We start from the raw sequence: 18770 nt of genomic DNA, 5'->3' as shown, positions 1-18770 counted from the left end.
ACTAAGTGGCAAAGGCTAGTGACTGTGTGCTGAGGGGGCAGCACATGATGAGAAAGGGGGGAAAAGGGTGGGTGGAAGGCTGCAGAGAAAGGTAGTTAAAGCTTTGCCTGGATTGTGTCTGCCATCCCTTCAATCCTGCTCCTGTATGGTCTGCCTACACTGCAGGGCCAGCTGCTCCTCAGGGTTCCCACCTGTAAGGTGGGTAAACAGAAATGCCGCAACAGGGTGGTTGTGAGGCTGAATTAGAGCTTCAGCACTCTGAAGCCATGCTATACTGTGTGAGTGCTTAGTATTAGGCAAACAATCTTTTTGTTACAGGGCATTTACTTTAAAGTTATTTAACATTTGAAAAAGTAGTAAGGTCAGAAATTTAGGTCAATTAATGTGAGTGAAGCTCAGCAGGCACACATCTCCCTTATGCAATCGTATTTGTAATTACTGTTTGCATATCTTAAGCATTTTCTAATTCTTTGAAATACAGCTTTTCTTCAGATAGTTTGCTGGGTGCTTGTCTTGTTTTCTATTATTTTAGAAGCTGAATATGAATCTTTGCAGAAAGATTTTCCCTCTGCTTTAGCTGTCTTTATTCTTTAAGTATTTAATAAAATGTTCTTTTAAATTTCCATGTACATTTACAATTGCTGTTGGATTTATGGGTTATAAACGCAATGAGTTTTCCGAGTTCGAAAGTTGCAATGAGCTCTTTAGAGCATCAGAGACTGGTAATGTATTTCATGGATATGCAGTGGTGTCAAGTTAGTGCCTATTTGTTGATGTAGCTGTTTTGGCTGAGCCACTGATTTTGTTCTCTGACAACTCAGACATATGCTTCTTAAATTAAAGCCAAACTTGCTATTTTTTTAGATGCTGCTATTTAAAATGTGTTAATTCATTTTGTCTGCACAGAGACTTTGCTTATGTAGCAAGAGACAAAGACACAAGGATTTTGAAATGTCACGTCTTTCGATGTGATACGCCTGCGAAAGCCATCGCAACAAGTCTGCACGAAATCTGTTCTAAGGCAAGTGGATTATAACAACTCATTAATTAACCTCGTGAATGGTTCTTAGAACTGTTACTATAAGCAGCACTCTAATTTGTGGCCTTATGCTGTTAGTCTGTGGCCCTAACAGTAAGAAATGGTGCAGCTCTAAGCGGTTGTAAAGGAAGGGGCCTGAGTGGCATCAATAAACTATGGGAAGATGAACATTTAGATTTGAAGGCCACAGTATCTGTTATAGATTTGACCAATGTCTGTATAGCTTAAAAACTTTTTTAATCTAATAAAGAGGAAGTACGAGGGTTGTCAGTGGGACAATTGTAATTAAGGTTGCCAGGTATCTGGTTTTCGACTAGAAGGCCTAGTCGAAAAGTGACCGTGGTGGCTCTGGTCAGCACTGCTGACCAGGCGGCTAAAAGTCCAGTCGGTGGTGCAGTGGGACTAAGGGAGGCTCCCTGCCTCCACGCGGCTCCCAGAAGCAGCCGGCATGTCCATGTGGCCCCTAGGTGCAAGGGCGACCACAAGGACTCCATGCGCTCCCTCTGCCCTGAGTGCCAGCTCCACAGCTCCCATTGGCCACAGCTCCTGGCCAATAGGAGTTGCAGGGGTGGCGCCTGTGGGCACGGGCAGCGCGCAGAGCCCCACAGCTCCTCTGCCTAGGAGCCAGACATGCCGGCCGCTTCCGGGAGCTGCCTGAGGTGAGTGCTGCCCGGCCAGAGCCCACACCCCAAACCCGCTCCCGCACTCCAACCCCTTGCCAGGTCAGAACCCCTCCCACACCCAAACTCCCTCCCAGAGCTTGCAGCCCACACCCCCTCCTGCACCCCTGCCCCAGCCCTGAGCCCCCTCCTGCACTCCAAACCCCTCATCCTCGGCCCCACCCCAGAGCCCGCATCTCCTCCTGCACCCCAGCCCAAAGGTGAAAGTGAGTAAGGGTGGGGGAGAGCGAGTGACAAAGGGAGAGGGGATGGAGTGAGCAGGGGCGGGGTCTGGGGGAAAGGGTGGGGCCTAAGAGAAGGGTGTGGGGCAAGGCTGTTCAGGTTTGTGCCATTAGAAAGTTGGCAGCCCTAGACTTGTAATAGATATTATTGCAAACAAATAGGAATGGTGAATAGTGTCATGGCTAAATAAAAAAGACCTTTTTAGATTTAATGGTATTCTTCTGGCTGCTAATGCCTGAAAAATCTGTTAGTGACACCATCAACTTAAAAATTGCTTTTTTTCTGAATTTTTTTTTAACCTACTTTTGTTTCAAGTAATACATGAGATTCCTTTAACTGAAAGTGATTAGAGATCGACATTTCTTTGTTATCAGTTGGTTTACATTGTGAGTTTGACAAATTATCTGTTCCCCTGAATGGTCAATTAATCAGTGCCCTCTGCTTGTGTGGGTCTTTCCTTCAGTAGTAAAGCCTTTTACAAAATAGGAAAATCTGACTGAAAAACTATAAAAATTGGCAGGGGAACTGAAGCAGGTGTAGTACCTGAGACTATTTTTAACTCTTATTGAAACTCCACTAGTTTTCAAGTTAATCGTGTCCCTTTAAAGAAACTTTTTTGATTCGTTTTTTTCTTCTGTTTAAAATTTGACAATTTAAAGGGATGCTTCCAAAATAAAACACACATTTAGTTGCCTATCTAACTAACAGTGCTTGGGGTTATTAAAACTTTACGTTTTAAAATCCAGTTTACATTTTGTGTCTGGAAGTATGTTTGTGTTTGCTTTGTACATTTTTCTCAGTTTGGAGAATGAAAATCAATGAAGTTTGTTTCCTTTTTCTTTATGGTCAGTTTGTCTGGGTTTTTTTATTTATTTATTTTCATTTTCATTTATTTTGAGTTTTCCAGTCTGAGTTGCAAACACTGCAAGTATAGTAGACACATTCTGTTCTGCTCTGTGTGTTTTATGCAAATTATTTAGTATGCTGATTTGCATATTGCACATTTAAACCCCTGTTTTGTGTTGTACAGTGTAAGGAATGACTTAGGATCAGTGGTGATAAAACCAAAGCTAGGCATGCCTCCTATAAAATGGGAATGAATAACTTGCTGATGTTTCATGTAGATGGCAATGATATAGAATGGGTGAAAAGTTTTCTTTGTCGGGGTAGTCAGTTGACGGCAGGAAGTTCTATAACTGAAGAAGTCACATGTTGGCTCTGTCTTGCATTAGTGACATTTCAGCATCTTCAAAGGCCTCTGGGCCGCAGGATGTCTGTGTGACAGCTAAGATATGAGTGCTCAACACAGTAGTGATGATAATGCCGTTAGGGCAGAAACATGGCCATTAAAAAGAGTTGAAGAGAGGAAACTAAACAGTTCTCGGTGTCAAAAGTTCCGGCATATTCTTCATATCCATTAGTTTGATTTTTGTCACAAACTAGGAGATACTTACATGATCCTGGCAAGTTGCAGTCCTGCACCAGTTGATAAGAGGATGGCAATGGTGGGGTCATGTACAACTCCCAGACAAAGGTACACTTTTACAGAAGGTTTATGCAGCTAAGATTGAAGGAAGTAGAACATGAGGCCAGCCATGAAGGGGGTTCAAAGATGCAACTTAGAGGGATTTAAGAAGTCTAAATTGTCCCATACTGACTCTTGCTGAAGGAAGAAGACTTGCAAGGGACTGTTCAAGCTGGAAGTCCATTCTTTGTGCCAACACAGCTACATCATAGCCATGAGAATCTGCTGCTGCCACTCTCTTTGCAGTTTAGGCTATGGGGAATTATGTTCCTGGTTTGGCTTTGCAGGTGCTTCTATAGTGTTGGAGGGTTAGTGGGGAGGCATCTGGGAGTGAGCTGGATACTAATTCCTTCTTCATCCCCTTTAAGCTGTCCTGACTCTGTGACGTTACACTGAGATAAGTGACTAGGAAACAGAAAATGGCCTTATTCAGAAAAGCAAAGGGCAGACCAGCGAGCTATGCTGTGAAGTTATTCGCCAAGATGGAGTGGAAGGGAATTGTGATCTATATTGGGGGCAATTCCCATACAGCTATCCCGCAGAATGTCAAGACCAAAATCAAGCAATCTGTCAGTCTTAGGCTATGGCTACACTAGAGAGCTGACAGTGACGCAGCTGCACAGTTGTAGCTGTACTGCTGTAAGCTCTCTGTGTAGTCTTTCTAAGCTGATGGAAAGGTGCTCTCCCCTCAGCTTAATTACTCCAGCCCCTACAAGTGGCAGTCGCTATGTTGGCAGGAGGAGCACTCCCACAACACAGCACTGTCCACACCAGCACTTAAGTCACCATAAATTATGTTGCTTATGCAGGTAGCTAATTCCCACCCCAGAGCGACATAACTTATGTCGACTTAAGCTGTAGTGTAGCCATAACCTCAGATTCTGCTTTATCTCCATTGCAGGCATGCTGAAAGTGGAGAGAAAAACAGAGCAGGTTCTGCACTGATTGTTTGATGCCTTAACTGCTCCCAGTCTTTTTTCACAGGCTTACACAGAAAGCCTTTAAGAGCTGTATGGCTATGCTCTCCCTAAGGGCACGTCTACACTAGAAACTTCAGTCACCCTATGTTAGTAATTGCGCTGGTGGTTCTCCGCACTACTCTCCTTTTGTCAGTGGTGCGTGTCCTCACCAGGAGCACTTCCACCAACTTAAGAAGGTTAGTGTGGGGGGCTGAGAGCCCAGGCTCTTAGCACCTTACGCAGTCCCTGCTGTGAGCCAAGCTGCCCCCGGGTTGTTGGCTCCCTGCTGCCAGTAGCCCAACTGCATCCCTAGGATCTCAGCTGCGGGCTGCCAGGAGTCTGGCTGCCAGGAGTCTGGCTGCCCCCTCTCTACAAGCTCCCAGTAGGGAGCGCCGTGCCTGGAGTCCTGGCACCTCCCGGGTTCCCCACGGGAAGCCAGGAGCTTCAAGGCAGATGTCAGGAGGAAAACAGGGAGATGGGTAGGTGCCCTCTACACCATGGGCTTGTGAACAGTTGATGGTTTGGGCTTTACCATGAGACAGAAGCTGGTTGCCCTGTCAAACCAGCCACCATTTTGAGAACATGTATGTGGGGGGCAGAGGAGGACAGAGAGGGCTGAAGGAGGCAGGAACTGGAGACTCAGAAAGGCTTCTAGCTCACATCCACACAAAATGGGGCACTGAAACAGAAATCAGCACAGCAGTATAGTGTAATAATAAATTGTAAAGGTCAATACTTACATGCCAAGGTTTCTTTGATAGGATCTGCCTCCTCAGTCCCGGGCTGGCTTCTGGCTGGGAATCAGGCTGGCTTCCAACATGGCTACCCTCAGAGTCCTGAGTCCTGAAGAGATTCTGGCTTTCTGGGGAGAGCTCTTCACTGTGCTACTTGTGTTCTTCCTTCAATGACTCTTGTCGCTTGTCCTCAGGAGAAGGGGGTGCAGCTGTGCACAGGATCCACAACCTCCTTGGCTGTGTAATTGCTTAATATCCTGTCCAGCTCCTCAAAAAATAGATAGGTTATATTTCCACAGCCAGACTCTTCTTGCATCTTGGATTGTAGTGTACAGTCTCCTGAGCTGTTTGGTCTTTATCTGGTACTAGTTGGTGTCCTGATTGTGACCCCTTGTGGACATTGCTAGTCAGTTGTCCACCAACACATCTTCATTCTGGTGGCTGGCCGCAAGAGCTTGCTGCACTGTTGCTTCTCCCCAGATGGTAGTGAGATCTAGAGTCTCAGCATGGCGCCAAGCAGCTGTTTGAGGCACAGTTGTAGAGGCTGCTGGAGTAATATTGTTGTAACACAAGTATATTGGAATCCAGGAATAAATGGTCTGATCCTGGCAGATGAGGGAGATATCTTGTCAATTTGACTCCAGAGCAGTGGGAGGGGACACAGGTCTATCATACATGTCTGCAAAGGAGGGTGGGATAGCAGTTGGAGGACTTCCAAAGTAGTGTGAAGCAGCATTGTGTGAGCACTAACAATAGACCGTGTTAACTAAGTTTGCATTTAACTTGAAAGAAGACTCCAGAGTTTGTGATAAATGTGGAGTTAGTGCACTCGAAGGAACTATGTTGCTTGTACACAGGCATTTTTAGGTCAAGCAGCCTGAGTTAAACCCCCGGTGTAGACAAGCCCTCAATGATAGTTATGGCCCTGAGTCAGCAAAGCAATTAAGTACATTCTTACATACCATTGGATGGACTTGTTCTACTGAATCAGGGCCTTATTCCTAAGCTAGCCGACTCTCAGCAACAGCTCTCATTTTATTTAGCCCAGGATATGAATATTGCCTCATAAACAGAAAGCAACCTCAAAGTATAATAATCACAAACAGAGGGAGCCAGTGTGAGAGCCATGATTTTAGAGCAAGTTTCTGCCTCCAGATCCTGTGCTCAGACCACTAGACCTCTCTGTAAAATGTAATTAAAATGGCAGTTTGTTTATTACTAAAACATAAACAAAATGTAGTTGTACATTACATTCCAACACAGCCAGGGTCACAATGGTAACTCTTTTCTCAGGAGGGTATATGTAAATAGGTAGATCAGAAATATGCATGGGATGACAAGTGCCTCTTCACTTTTTATTTGTATAGATTTAGTTATACTACTTTCTATGTCGTTCCTCACTACAGTTTTTGAACATTTAAACGGCTAATTTTCACTTCATGTATTTTTCATATCTATTTGTAGCTCTACGTCCCGCAAAGAGAGAATTGTAAATAAACTGAAAGAAAATTAATTTTAGTATCTCTTTTGGTCATATGGACTCTGACTAATTGCAGATTTCCCAGATTAGGGGTGTAATGAGAGTAAATTTATACTTGGAATTGCTACTGTACTATATCTTGGGTGGGAAAAAAATGCTGTTCTATTGCCGTCTTCTCCAGATTATGGCTGAACGGAAGAATGCTAAAGCTGTGGCTTGCAGCTCTTTGCAAGAGCGGACAAATGTCACCCTGGATGTTCCCCTGCAAGGTACTGTATGCCAGAATTAACTTTATATTATAGTCCAATTTTAGATACAGTCCCTTAATGTTGAATTTAACAAAAATCGAGCTGAAAGGAAGGCTAACGGTGTCTTTTAGATAGCGTATCTGATGATGTTACAGCAAAATACTTTTATTGGTAACGTTGACAGTAGTGCAATTCTGCTCAGTTATGGCAACGTGTTTATTTCCTCTGGTCTTTCAAAATGTGTAAATTTCACACCTCAGTAGTGAAAATGATATGCCAGAGCTGCATAAAAACAAAATCTATTCCAATTAATCAATGGGTTCAGAGGAGTTATAGCAGATCCAGACTCTTCCTGAATTTCAGCATCAATGTGAGCTTCAGAGGCTGATGAGCAAGCAAATCTTCCAGTCAACTATGTGCTGTACCCTGTAGTGTGGGGTAAAAGAAAAATGGTGCTGTGTTCCTTTCTCTTAGCTTAATGGTTGATATGTTGAAAGCAGCCCAGGAGACTTACACACAGTAACTAATGCAAGGTATATGTTTTAAATCCATTTGCCTGCACTGAATATCTCAACACGCTCCTATATGTTGTTCATGGGGTTTTTTTTACTTGCATCAGCTGTTCACACAGACATTGGTTTCTCCTGGCACATAGAGGGCACGTTCATAGGCATGGTTTAAAAACACAGGGGCTTGGTTCACAAACGGACTCAATCTCTCCTGTTGAAGCTATTTCACTTTGTATGAAAAATGTAAATAGTCATTAGATCAGAGACAAAAAGTGGCTAAGACACACACCTGGGAGACCCAGGTTCCAGTGACTCTTTGAGTATTTCATACAAAGTGGAACAGCTTCAACAAGAGAAACTGAAACAGACCCACCCTAGAATACCACATAACCCAGCAGTTAGGGCATTCACCTGGGAGGTGGGAGACTTTGGGTCAAGTCCCTTCTCCTCTGTCAGAGTGGGGATTTGAACTGGGGTTTCCCACATCCTCGGTGAGTGCTCTAACCACTGGGCTATATTAGGTGGGGAGAGGGATACTGCTACTCCTGCTCTTATTTCATTGAAAAGGCACTGATCTGTCTTAGGTGCCTAACTCCAGGAGGGTTCATGGCTGTGAATCCAAAGTGGAGATAAGTGCTTTCATCTGACCTCCAGTTAGGTGCCCAACTTCCTTTGAGTGGAGGAGCTTAGTCCTGCCCCTCTCCTCAGTATTTCCTATTGGCTAGCTCAGATGACTCTCTGCCCAGCACGCGAGCTGTTGTGAATCCTCTTCTTAGGACTTGTCTACACAGTGAGTTAGTGCATGGCAAGCTAGGGTGCGAATTTAAAGCATACCAGCTTGCTGCACAGTAGAAGGCCAGGTGGATGTTGCCACAGCACAGTGAAAGTCCCAGGCTGCAGCTTAGCATTCTGCTGCTTGAAAGCAGTTTGGCAAGCCACACTCCAGGACATCCACTTCTGTAGCAGTGTCCAAATGGCAAGTTACTGTGCAATAAGCTGGTGCGTTGTAGATAGGGTTCCCAGGCGTCCAGTTTTTGACTGGAATGCGTGATAGAAAAGGGACCCTGGCAGCTATCAGGCTGACCAGGCCGTTAAAAGTCCGGTCAGCAGCGCAGTGGGGCTAAGGCAGGCTCCCTACCTACCCTGGCTCTGCGCAGCTCCCGGAAGCAGCCGGCATGTCCCTGCGGCCCCGAGGTGCAGGGGCGATCAGGGAAGCTCCATGCACTGTCTTCAACCCCAGCATCGGCTCCACAATTCTCGTTGGCTGGGAACCACAGTCAATGGGAGCTGCACAGGCAGTGCCTGCGGGTGCGGGCAGCGCACACCATGCAGAGCTGCCTGGCCACGCCTGTGGCTAGGGGCCGGACATGCTCTTCGCCCCTCTGCGTCGTCGACCTGGAGTCGCCTGAGGTAAGTGCTGCCCGGCCGGAGCCCTCACCCCGAATCCCCTGCCCCAGCCCTGAGCCCCCTCCCACACCCAGACTCCCTTCCAGAGCCCACACTCCCTCCTGCACCCAACCCCAGCCCTGAGCCCCCTCCCATGCCCAAACTCCCTCCTGGAGCTTGCACCCTGACCCCCCTCCTGCACCCCAACCCCCTGCCTCAGCCCTGAGCCCCCTCCCGGAGCCTGCACCCTGCACCCCCTCCCACATCCCAAACTACTGCACCAGACCTGAGCCCCATCCCGCACCCAAACTCCCTCCCAGAGCCCACACCCCAAACCTCCTCCCATATCTCAACCCCCTGCCCCAGCACTGAGCCCCCTCCTGCACTCCAAGCCTCTCTGCCCCAGTCCCACCCCAGAGCCTGCAGCCCCCTCCCACAACCTGAACCCCTAATTTCTGGCTCCACCCCAGAGCCCTCACCCCCTCCTGCACTCCAACTCCCTGCCCCAGTCCAGTGAAAGTGAGTGAGTGGGAGAGAGTGAATGACTGAGGGAGAGGGGCTGGAGTGAGTGGGTGGGTGGCGGAGCCTCAGAGAAGGGGCAGGGCCTTGGGGCAGGGGCGGGGCAAGGTTTTCGGCAATATTCCCTCTAATTTTTTCCATCCATATGCGGAATAAATTTTGTGATGTGCACCAAGGTATGTGCGAATGTGGGCCACCAGTAGAAACAAAAAACCTAGATATAATATATATATATTTTAAAAGTTACCAGAGGGATAATTACTCCAGCCAGGACAGATTAGGCATTTTAGAACTCACTACTCAAAGAATTAAATTTAAGAAATAAAAATTATGAAATGCATAGACCAGTCAAAACACTAAAATAACACTTTGAAAGAATAAAATTACAGAGAATAGATGTGCATTGCAGGAAGTACCAATAAGTAACAACAACAATAATACAAGTATGTGTTGGGAGGTGAGTGTGAAAGAGACTGTGTGTAAGACACAGAGATACTGTGTGTGTGTGTGTGTGTGTGTGTGTGAGAAACAGAGACTGTGTGAGCTAGCTGCTGTGGAAATCTCAGAAACAGTGCACTGTCACTTTAAGAAAAGCACTCAATCACTCAACCCTCAGACTACAGCAGCTCGGAGTCCTCTTGAACCAGGCTGTCCCCTCTGCCCTGCTCTGCGGAGATGGGGTACAGGGGCGGGGAAGGGGACACGCTGACATCAGCATCCTCTGCCATCCACCCCCCGCTCTGCACAGCCAGCAGGAGGGTCCCGGGAGCAGCTGCCAGAAGGAGCAACGTGGGGGGAGGGGAACCTTACCACATGCTGCTAGTCTGCTAATCGGCTGGGCAGCGCTTGGATTTCTCCTGCACAGCTTACAGGGAACACAGGTGTTCGGTTTTGTGCAGTTAGAAAGTTGGCAATCCTAGTTGTAGATTCATACCCTGGCTTGCTGCGCATTAACTTGCCATGTAGACAACCCCTCAGTCTCCTCACTTTCCCCATGCATTGTCTAGGTAGTCTAGGCACCTAACTCAGGGCTATGGGCTCTACTGGGTGGTAGGACACTCAAAGTTAGGTATTGCCACATTGAGCCAACGTCCCCTTTGTGGATCTAGCCCTTAGAGTCCAAATTTTACATGACTGTGCTGGATATGAGACCAGCCCTGTATATATGCTCATACCTTAGAGACATATTCATGCAAGTTTTCTAAATGGTTTGAACACAATCCTATTTTTAGTTTTACATGAATTGGAAGTTGTATCATCACCTTCTCCTTCATTCCCCTGGAAATCACTTAACATCTTGTTGTATGAGCTGTAGGGAGTGCAAATCTATTTTAATCAATACAGTATTTTCAGAGTAAAATTACTTGGTAAGCTATTTCTTCTATCAATGCAATAAAGGTATCTTTTACTTGTGAATGTTGATAAACAGCCGTTGATTTTTTTTGTTCCCATGCAGTAGATTTCCCAACACCAAAGACAGAGCTGGTACAGAAGTTCCACGTCCAGTACTTGGGCATGTTACCTGTAGTTAAACCAGTGGGTATGTAACACCATTGTTCTTAACTGATGCTAGAGGGGACTTACATAAAATCTAAAAGGGCTAGATTCTGGCTACACATGCACTGGTAAAGAAAAGTGCAAGGAGCAACAATGCTCTTTACTTGTGTTCCTGATGCACAGGGGTCAGCACTGAGCCTCCAAATAGGAAGAGAATGGGGCTGTCTAGTGCTCATGGCCTCACTCAGGCTTGTGCTTCCTCAGCCAGAATGTTTTGGGAAGGCTGCTGAGACAAAGCCCTTTGCAGCGCCCTCTCCCAACATGAGCAGTGACAATTAAAAAGTCAGAAGGGAGTTGTAAGTGCATAGGACTGGAGTGAGGTGCTACCTGAACAAGCTGCTGTCCCAGTGTTTTAAGCCTCCTAGGAGAAGACTGGCAACTACTTTTGTTTTTACAAAGTGACAAAAAAAAAAAAATAAAAAGGATAGCAGAAGCTAGTTATTTTTTTTTCTTAAGCCCCTGCCATCAGAATGTTTTTAGCTAAGAAATCTAAGGCAACTTCTTTTCTGTGCTTCCAGGTGAAAATAATAGTTTCTTCTAGTTTTTTTATGTATTTATTTTATACATTTTTTTTAATCCCATTCTCCCTCCCTCTACATTTTAGGTATGGATACGCTGAACAGTGCCATAGAAAACCTTATGGCTTCCTCTAGTAAAGAGGAGTGGATGCCAGTTACCATGAATGTTGCTGATGCTACTGTGACGGTCATCAATGAAAGAGTAAGTTAGGAATAGATTAACCTAATAGTTTTGGTAGTGCCATCTCAGAAAGCTAGAAAGACCCCATCTGTAATAGAATTTTTGTTTGGACTAGAGTGTATTCTTTTGTTTCACTTGACATTTCCCTCCAGTACTGTAAACTGTGCACAATAGGACCATTTAGTAAAGATTGAGATTTTAAAAATCTTACAATTCATCTTCCGCTTTTATGTTAAAGCGCAGCATATCAAGGTTCTTACCAGTCACTTTTGTTAGGTTCAGTTTTATTTGCCCCTTCAAAACAAGCCCTTAGAAATAATTGTAAATGTTTATGAGGTATAAAAAAATAAGTATCAGCATTATCTTTTCCTGGGGTTTTTGAGACCCAAATACTGCAAGCCTAAACCCTGGGCCAAGAGTCCTGAATGCTAAGATTTGCTCTGTCCTCCTCTGCAATTTAGCAAGGACAAGGAATCTTTCAGTCTTTGTTTCGTGCTGCTGCTTTATACAAAGCATTTTCCCAGAAGTCCAGTAGAGTGACACTTTCAAGAAATAGGTCTGTTTCACTGCTGCTGTGTCCCCGGGGTAAAATCCCCATTCAACATGGATAAGTAGTTGTTGTTGTTGTTGTTTTATGACTTACCGCAGTCTGTCTTTTTTAAACTGAAATAACCTAGAAACTGTGGTGTGCCCAATACCAACCGCTTTGGTCTCTCTTCTTCTTGTATTTTAGAAGGGTTAATTGAGTTCAGCACATTGCTAATGCTCTACAGATAAATAATAAGAGTTCAGCACTACAGCTACAGTTTCACCAGGGATTTTAAAAACGTAAATGAAATATACCAAAAAGTTGTATTGAATACATTGTAGTAATGAGCAATCATTGCTTCGTAACCAGAATGAAGAACAAATCATGGTAGAATGTCGTGTTCGGTTCCTGTCCTTTATGGGAGTGGGCAAGGATGTCCATACATTTGCCTTCATTATGGATACAGGGAACCAGCATTTTGAATCCCATGTTTTTTGGTGTGAACCAAATGCAGGAAATGTATCAGAAGCTGTTCAGGCTGCGTGTATGGTAAGTGATCTTTTTCAAAGTGAACTGTAGTACTTAGCTCTTTCACTAACTCTATAAATAGTAATAATTCTAAATTTACAATTGTATTAAATCCCTATAATATTTAAAGAACTGTAAAAACTGGTATCTTTAATGCAAAATAAATAAATAAATAAATCTTTGAGAATTTAAATAATGCTCCTATACCAACCTTACCTATTTGGATGAAAGTGATTATGAAATGATAGATTTCATGATTTTAGGGAAAGGAAGGAGTGAGAGCAGCAGAATAAGGATAATGGACTTCAAAAAGGCAGACTATAACAAGCTCAGAACTCGTTGGTGAGGTCCCATGGGAGGAAAGTCTAAGGGAAAAAGCAGTTCAAGACACAATATTAAAGGCACAACAATAAACTATCTCAGTGTGAAGGAAAGATAGGAAGAATAGTAAGAGGACAACACAGCTTCATCAGGAGCTCTTTAATTACCCAAAAATCAAAAAGGAATCCTCCAAAAAGTGAAAACATGAACAAATTGCTAAAGATGAATACAAAAGAACAGCACAAGCATGTAGGGACAAAGTCAGAAAGGCTAAGGCACAAAATGAGTTACACCTCGCAACGGCCATAAAAGGGCAATAAGAAGAAGTTCAATAAATTCATTAGGAGCAAGAGAAGATCAAGGAATGTGTAGATCCACAACTTAATGGGGAATGAGAGCTAATGACAGATGACCAGCAAGAACGCTGTGGTGTTTAATGCCTATTTTGCCTCAGGCTTCTCTAAAAGAAAGTTGTGACTGGATGCATAATATTAACAATTAATATTAACCAAAAGGGAGAAGGAGTGCAACACAAATAGGGAATGGACAGGTTAATGAATATTTACATCAGTTAGATGTATTCAGGTAGCTGGGCCTGGTGAAATTCATCCTAGGATACTTAAGGAACTAACTGACGCATTCTTGGAACCACTAACAGTTACATTCAAGAACTCATGGAGGACAGGTGTGTGGTCCCAGAGGACTGCAGAAGGGCAAACATAGCACCTATCTTTTAAAAGGGGGAATAAAGGAGGACCCAGAAATTATAGATTAGTCAAGCTAACTTTGATACCTGGAAAAATACTGGAACCAATTATTAAACAATCAATCTGTAAGCTCCTAGAGCAGCAGTTCTCAACCAGGGAGGGAAACCACTAACTGGTTTAAGGGGGTCTGCCAAATGGGGCTGATGTTAGACTCACTGGGGCCCTGGGCTGAAACCCCGCTGCCCCCACAGGGGGCTGGACTACTGGAGCCTCGCTGCCCACCGGTGCTGAAGCCCCTGCAACCTGAGGCTGAAGCCAACACCTGAGCAACAGAGCTTTGCAAGGCCCCCTGTGGCATGGGACCACAGGCAGTTTCCCTGCTTGGTACCCCCCTAATGCCAGCCCTGGCTTTTATATGAAGAAAAATAGTTGTGATACAGGTGGGCCATCGAATTTTTTTGGGGGGTGGGAGGGAGCTCAGAAAGAAATACGTTGAGAACTTATGATGGATTTGTCAAGAACATGTCATGCCAAACATGTTGACCAGGTTACTGGCCTAGTGAATGGGGGAAGCAGTAGATATGATACATCTTGATTTTTAGTAAGGCTTTTGACAGTCCCACATGACATTCTCATAAGCCAACCAGGGAAATGTGGTCTCAATGGAATTACTATAACATGAGTGCTTACCTGGTGGCAGACCATACTCAAAGATTAGTTATTAATGGCTCACTGTCAAACTGGGAAAACATACCTAGTGGGGTCCCAGAGGGGCCTGTCCTGGGTCTGTTACTATTTAATATTTTCATTGATTTGGATATTGGAGTGGAGCGGTTGCAAGCACTTTGGAGGGGACAGAATTCAAATTCAAAATTGGTCTGGAATCAACAAAGTGACATTCAATAAAGACAAATGCAAAGTACTGCACATAGGAAGGGAAAATGCAAAAATACAAAATGGGGAATAACTGGCTAGGTTGTACTACTGCTGATGAGGATCTGGGGGTTATTGGAGATCACAAATTGAATATGAGCTAACAATGTGATGCAGTTGCAAAGAAAGGCTAATATTCTGGGGTATATTAAAAGGAGAGTTATCTGTAAGATACAGGAGATAACTGTCCTGGTCTAATTGGCACTGGTGAGGACTCAGATGGATACTGTGTCCAGTCCTGGGTACCACACTGTCAGAACAATGTGAACAAATTGGAGAGAGTTCAGAAGAAAGCAATAAAACATGGCCTGTGAGAAAAGGCTAAGAAAACTGGGCATGTCTACTCTTGAGAAATGCAGACTAAGGAGGAACCTGATAAGTCTTCAAATACATTAAAATTTGTTATAAAGAGAATTGTGATCAATCGTTCTCCATGTCCACAGAGGTGGGACAAGAAATAATGGTCTTCACCTGCAGCAAGGGAGATTTAGTTTAAATATTAGTAAAAGTTTTAACTCTTAACCTATTTCGGTGCTTAACTATCCTTATCAGGGTGGTTGTGGAATCCCCTTCAATAGAGGTTTTTAAGAACATGTTAGACTTACCCCTGTCTGGGATGGTCTTAGGTGTACTTGGTCCTGCCTCAGCACAAGGGGCTGAAGTAGGTGACTTCTTGAGGTCCCTCCCAGCCCTACATTTCTATGATTCTACCTCCTACCCCTATCCATGTCTACAATGTGATGAAGGGCCCTTTTATTCTCATTACATGATCATCTAACACTGAGCAGTTTGACATAGGCCTGTATGCAAATATGCCATTCAATAATTGGAGTAAATTCTCAAATTATACAAGTAAATTGACCCATGAGATGCTTTCATTCACTTCTAAAATCAGACCCTGACATTTCCGCAATATATTCTCCTTTAAAATAACTAAGTTTGATTCTTCTTCGAGTGATTGCTCATGTGTATTCCACTGTAGGTGTGCGTGCTCGCCACGTGCACCGGTGCCGGAAGTTTTTCCATTAGCAGTACCCATAGTGGGGGAGCCCTGCTGCGATTCCTGGAGTGGCGCCTCTATATCATGCCATAAAGAAGGCTGCACGCTCCTCCCACCCTCAGTTCCTTCTTGCCGCCAGTGAAGGTAGTCGGAACTTGTGCTCCAGCATTGCTGCAGCGCCTTTCCTTAGTGGTACGATCTTCGACAGTAGTAGTTCTTCAGTTAGTGGCCTGGCTCGGGTCATGCCCCGAGCCCCAGGCTTCAAGTCGTGCGACTCCTGTCGCAATTCCATGCCCAGAAGCGATCCACACTCCGAGTGTCTTCGCTGTCTGGGCGAGGCTCACATAAGTGAATGCTGCAAAATCTGCAAGTCCTTCAAGCCCCAGACTAAGCGCGAACGTGAGATCCGTCTCCGGGCCCTGCTTATGGAGTCAGTATTGGCTCCGGCTCCCCTGCCAAGAAGCAAGGCAAGACAAGGACAGGGGTGAGGCCGGACCCGAGTTGGGCAGCCCACGATCCCCCTCAGGGCCCAGACCTCCGACTCGAGTGGAGCGGAGTAGTCCGGCCCCATCCGTGCCTGCCTCTCCAATGATGAGAGTCCCGTAGATGCCGGAGGCAGCTCAGGCAGCGCACAACATCCTCGTCCTGCCAGTACCGGGCGTGCCACCTGAGTCAGGCCCCCAGTCCCGAGGAAAGACGCCGCTGGGCGCCCAGCCCTCCCCGGCCAGGTTGGAGGTTGAGGTCCCTGCTCGATCCGCGGGCCTTCCCAGAGCCCGTGTCAGATCTCCACTCTGTTGTCGGGGTTGCCTGACAGCGAGTCGCCGGAATCTTCCCCGGCCCACAGGAGCCGTAAGCACCGGGACAGGAAGCATCGACGCTCCTCCTCCAGCCGGAGTGATAGCAGGTCGCGACACCATCGGCACCGCCACTCATACCACGGTGTGCGCCAGGCTCGGAGTATGTCCCGACCGTCACTGTCACCGAGGCGTCATAGCCACGGTCGTCGTAGGGATTCTAGAGATAGCACCTCTGACTTATATGTCTCCTCGTCGTCGAGGTCAAAATCCCGGGGTAGAAGCCGACCAGGACGGCATCGGTCCAGCCGCTCTTATGTCACCGTGGGCTCCTCAGCTACCTTGGCTACCAGTCGTCCTTCCCTGGGCCACGTCGTCCCTCAGGAACATGTAACCCTGGTAGGGCCTCCGACGGCTCAATGGCAAGGGGTGCCATGGCAAGGACAGTGGTGCCAGTGGGAACTGTGGCCCCAGGCGCCTTCACCGGCGAGGCCCCGCTCTGTTGCTGGGGCATCCCAAGCGCCTTTGGCGTCCCCGCCTCGGCACCGAGAGCAGTCCTCAGGTACCGAATCACCGGCACCACATCCGGACCCAGACGTGGAGTGCAACCCACCAGTACCACCTGATGCCCTAGAGGCGGTACCTGTCGTCTCGTCAGCACCGGACAAGTCCATAGTGGCGCCGCCTCCTCCTTCTCAGGAGGACTTTAAAGCTTATCAAGAGCTTCTCCAACAAGTAGCCACCAACCTCCAGATCCAGGGTGAGGAGATGGAGGAGCCGTCGGACAATTTGTTTAATGTCCTGTCCTCCTCGGCACTGGGCCGTGTGGCCCTACCCCTGCATCAAGGGGGTAGCAAACATTTCTAGTGGACTCTGGCAAACCCCGGCCTCTCTGCCGCCCATTTCTAAGAAGGCAGAGCGGAAGTACTTTGTCCCAACAAAGGGGCATGAGTACCTATACACTCATCCTACCTGTCAACCACCGTGAAAGACGTGGCCAGCCCACACTCACCCCCAAGGACAGGGGGCAGGGCGTTATTTGCGGACCAGACGGACACTCGTCTGTACGGGATGAAGGACTCCCGCACCACCCTGCAGACTCTCGGCCTGTATGTCCAACCAGCCAAGGACAAACCCAGACCCCAGCCCTCGGCTCCCCCTGTAAGGGGCAGGTACGAGCCCCCGCCTAAGAGGCCTAGGGACCAGCAGCGTAGGTCATAGCGCCAGTCCAGTTTGGCCCCACGGCCCGGCCCCTCGAAGGGCAAAAGGCAGGGGAAGAGGCGTTTTTGACTCTTTGTGGGGGGCCACCTGGCCTGTTGCCAGGGGAACCCCCCAGTTAATAAAGTTGTTTTTTGGCAACCGTTTATCGGTCTTCAGAGTGTATTGGTCCTGTATAACATCAGACCGGTGGGTCCTCAGTACCATCTCCGAGAGGTACAGGCCGCAGTTCGATTCACCCCCACCACACCATCCTCCGTCCCGGGATGTCCCTGGGGACCCAGAACACACACTTCTTTTAAATCAGGAGGTGATGCGCCTCCTCACCCTGGGCGCAGTGGAGAGGGTACCTCGGGAATTCCAGGGCAAAGGATTTTACTCCCGGTATTTCCTGATCCCGAAAACAAAAGGCGGGCTCAGGCCCATCCTCCACCTGCGGAATCTCAACCAGTTGCTGGTTCGCTGCAAATTCCGTATGGTGTCCCTGGCCTCTATTGTTCCGTCCCTGGACCCTGGGGATTGGTTCGCAGCCCTGGACCTCCAGGATGCATACTTCCCTATCCACATTTTCAAGGGTCACAGGCGCTTCCTCCACTTCCTGGTAGGGAGAGACCACTACCAGTTTACAGTCCTTCCCTTTGGCCTTTCCACGGCCCCCAGGGTTTTTACCACATGCATGGCGGTGGTAGCAGCCCACTTCAGGAGGAACGGGCTGCTGATCTTCCCCTACCTGGACGACTGGCTGTTCAAGGGCAAGTCTCGGTCCCAGATGCAGGCGCAGATGGAATTCCTGCTAGACACCTGCACGAGTCTAGGCCTAGTAGTAAACAAGGAAAAGTCCACGTTAGTCCTGGTTCAGCGCATACACTTCATAGGGGCGCTGATAGACTCGCTGGTGGCCCTGGACAGATTCGAGACGCTCAAGGTTCTCATCGCCTCGGTCACGGCCTTCCCTGTGACGACGGCACGGGTGTGCCTTCAGATCCTAGGCCATCTGGCAGCTTGCACCTCAGTGGTACGACACGACAGGCTCAGGATGATGCCCCTCCAACTCTGGCTGGCCTCCCAATATTCCCAGGCCAGGGACGGCCTGGACAAGGTCGTCACATTGCCACCCAGTGTAGTGGCCGACCTGCAATGGTGGTCCCTTCCGAGCAACATGCTTCAGGGTATCCTATTCCGG

The 18770-nt window shown here is 47.0% G+C and overlaps 1 protein-coding gene across 10 annotated transcripts in view; it reads left to right on the top strand.

Annotated features, from left to right (window-relative positions):
* APBB2 (amyloid beta precursor protein binding family B member 2) overlaps positions 1–18770 on the top strand; it is a 329064-nt gene that overhangs the window by 301589 nt on the left and 8705 nt on the right. For all 10 annotated transcript variants that reach the window (XM_054029786.1, XM_054029785.1, XM_054029778.1 and 7 more), the window contains 5 exons: positions 907–1021; positions 6821–6908; positions 10758–10841; positions 11463–11578; positions 12456–12635. In XM_054029786.1, coding sequence (XP_053885761.1) covers positions 907–1021; positions 6821–6908; positions 10758–10841; positions 11463–11578; positions 12456–12635 — 583 coding nt within the window. The remainder of the gene's footprint in view (positions 1–906; positions 1022–6820; positions 6909–10757; positions 10842–11462; positions 11579–12455; positions 12636–18770) is intronic.

Source organism: Malaclemys terrapin, chromosome 5 (genome assembly GCF_027887155.1).
Source record: "Malaclemys terrapin pileata isolate rMalTer1 chromosome 5, rMalTer1.hap1, whole genome shotgun sequence".
Lineage (NCBI taxonomy): Eukaryota > Metazoa > Chordata > Testudines > Emydidae > Malaclemys > Malaclemys terrapin.
Note: the sequence above shows the minus strand (reverse complement) of the source record. Positions and strands in the feature narration are given on the sequence as shown.